Source organism: Austrofundulus limnaeus, unplaced genomic scaffold (genome assembly GCF_001266775.1).
Source record: "Austrofundulus limnaeus strain Quisiro unplaced genomic scaffold, Austrofundulus_limnaeus-1.0 Scaffold1996, whole genome shotgun sequence".
NCBI classification, from domain to species: Eukaryota; Metazoa; Chordata; class Actinopteri; order Cyprinodontiformes; family Rivulidae; genus Austrofundulus; species Austrofundulus limnaeus.
In genome coordinates this window covers 14,901-16,930 of record NW_013954398.1, presented here as the reverse complement: position 1 = coordinate 16,930, position 2,030 = coordinate 14,901, and the positions used below count along the sequence as shown (strand labels likewise).

The window sequence follows — 2,030 nt, the reverse complement described above, 5'->3', positions numbered from 1 at the left end:
CCCCCCCCACTGAGTCAGACCAGGAGTTATGCTGCATCTTTTTTTTCCCCCTTCGTCCTAAACCTTTTTGCTGCTTATCAAATAACTTTGAGCATCGGTCAGAAAAAAGACAAGGGTTTTATTTTTCTGGCCCGAGAGGAGGAAGCAGATGAAGGACTGAAGTACTTTTTTTCGCCACGGGACGCGTTTCCTCCTCGCGACGTGGCTCGCATCAAATCCGTCATTTAAAATAATTAAATGTAGCATTTACTTTTTATTATAACTTCGGATCTACTTGGCCTAACAACACGATTTATAAACTGGTTTAAAGTTCAAAGTCTCTACTTTTCACTGGTCTCGGAGAGGGCGGCTCTTTACAGGTAGAGTCTTTTTTCTTCCTAAACTTTATTTAGGTCAGCCAGCATTGACAACGCTCTGCGGGTGACGTAAACGGCTCCGCGACACTGCGAGGGACGCATAAATCACGTGACACAACGAATCGATAATGAAATTTGTTGCCAACGCTTTTAATAATCGATTTTTATCAATTTTATCGATTTGTTGTTGCAGCCCTACAACCAATCAACTTTATTTGTACCCACATATACATTTGATAATTGGATGACTAGCCTCATAAAGAGATGAAGATGTGTTAAAAATATCTGTAAAGACTTCGAGAACCCGTCCAGGTTGACTAATTTGTTAGTTTTACTATTAGGCTTATTTGTTAAATTAATTTTAATTTTTGCTCTAATCATTCCAGTTTAACATCTCATTTTTATCACTTTCAGCCAATTTTAGTAAAGMCACACAGCGTTCAAAATGAACTTTCAATCCAAAGGAACCTGTGAATGTGTGTTTATTACATGTTGCAGGTACTCTACAGCCTGTGCTGAGTCCAACTACACAGACCGAGACACAGACAGAGAAGACCCGGAGCAGGAGTCTGAGGAAGAGGAGGAGGAGGAGGAAGACCGAAGCTGTGCCACCGTCCTCACCCTCCGTCAAGAAGAATCCCCAGAGGAAGACGAGGAGGATGAGGATGAGGGGAGGCTGCAGCTGGGGCCTGAGGTTCCTAATGGAGAGCTGGCTCTCCTCTTGGCTCAGAGTGACATCCTCCACACAGGAGATGCAAGTTTAAAAGCGAAGGGTTTTCGCCTGCTGCTGGAGAACAGACCAGAGGTGAGGAAGTGGTCTCCTACTGGTCTTTGTGGGAGACCAATCATTCCCCTGTGGGAATTACTTCTTACAATGTAGATGTAGGTAAAGGGTGCAGCAGGTCTGAGGTTTCTGGTTTCCAACATAATGTATTGATGAGAATTTGAACCACTTGGCGTGTAAATGTTTAATCTTTAGGTGTTTGTTTTTTCAGGTTAAAATGAGTTAATCAGGACACTAGTCCATTCAAATGTAGTTTCAGTCACATTTTTTTTCTGCTMACTGTTTTAAATACTAAATGGCCTGAACTTGTATAGAGTTTTATCAAGTCCAAGAACTCCAAAGCGATTCACACTACAGGTAATTACCCAGTCACACACTAATGGTGGTAAGCTACACTTTAGCCACAGCTGCTCTGCAGACTGACAGACGTGAGGCTGCCATTCGCCGGTGACACCAGACCATTGATATATATTACTGGATTGGGCGTGGCTAGCGCATTGCTAGCTACGTTGACATGCACACACTGGACATCTGTTCTGCATTGAGGAGCCTCAACAAAATGAATGGAGATCAATGGACTGTGAGGCGTCATCCTGATGAAAAACTCTTATAACTTCTTTATTTCTTGCTCGATTTTTACAAACTATGGTTCAAAATAAAGCTGAGGAAATTGTGAATTTTATAATTATGGAAATTTAAAATAGATAACAAATTTAAATGACTAAAACATTGGCTTAAACTAAGTATTTTGCGTTTCACAGGTGTTTTTTCATACAAATCCATGAGTTCTGACCAGCTGGATATTCATATATTTATTAATCAGAACTGAGACTTAAGACATTTAAAAAGATAAAATTAATCTTTCAAGTCTGTCTATATATATATAGACA

General features: G+C 40.5%; 1 protein-coding gene across 2 annotated transcripts in view; it reads left to right on the top strand.

Annotated features, from left to right (window-relative positions):
* rmdn3 (regulator of microtubule dynamics 3) overlaps nucleotides 1-2,030 on the top strand; it is a 25,498-nt gene that overhangs the window by 12,370 nt on the left and 11,098 nt on the right. For both annotated transcript variants that reach the window (XM_014034157.1, XM_014034156.1), the window contains one exon: nucleotides 855-1,161. In XM_014034157.1, coding sequence (XP_013889611.1) covers nucleotides 855-1,161 — 307 coding nt within the window. The remainder of the gene's footprint in view (nucleotides 1-854; nucleotides 1,162-2,030) is intronic.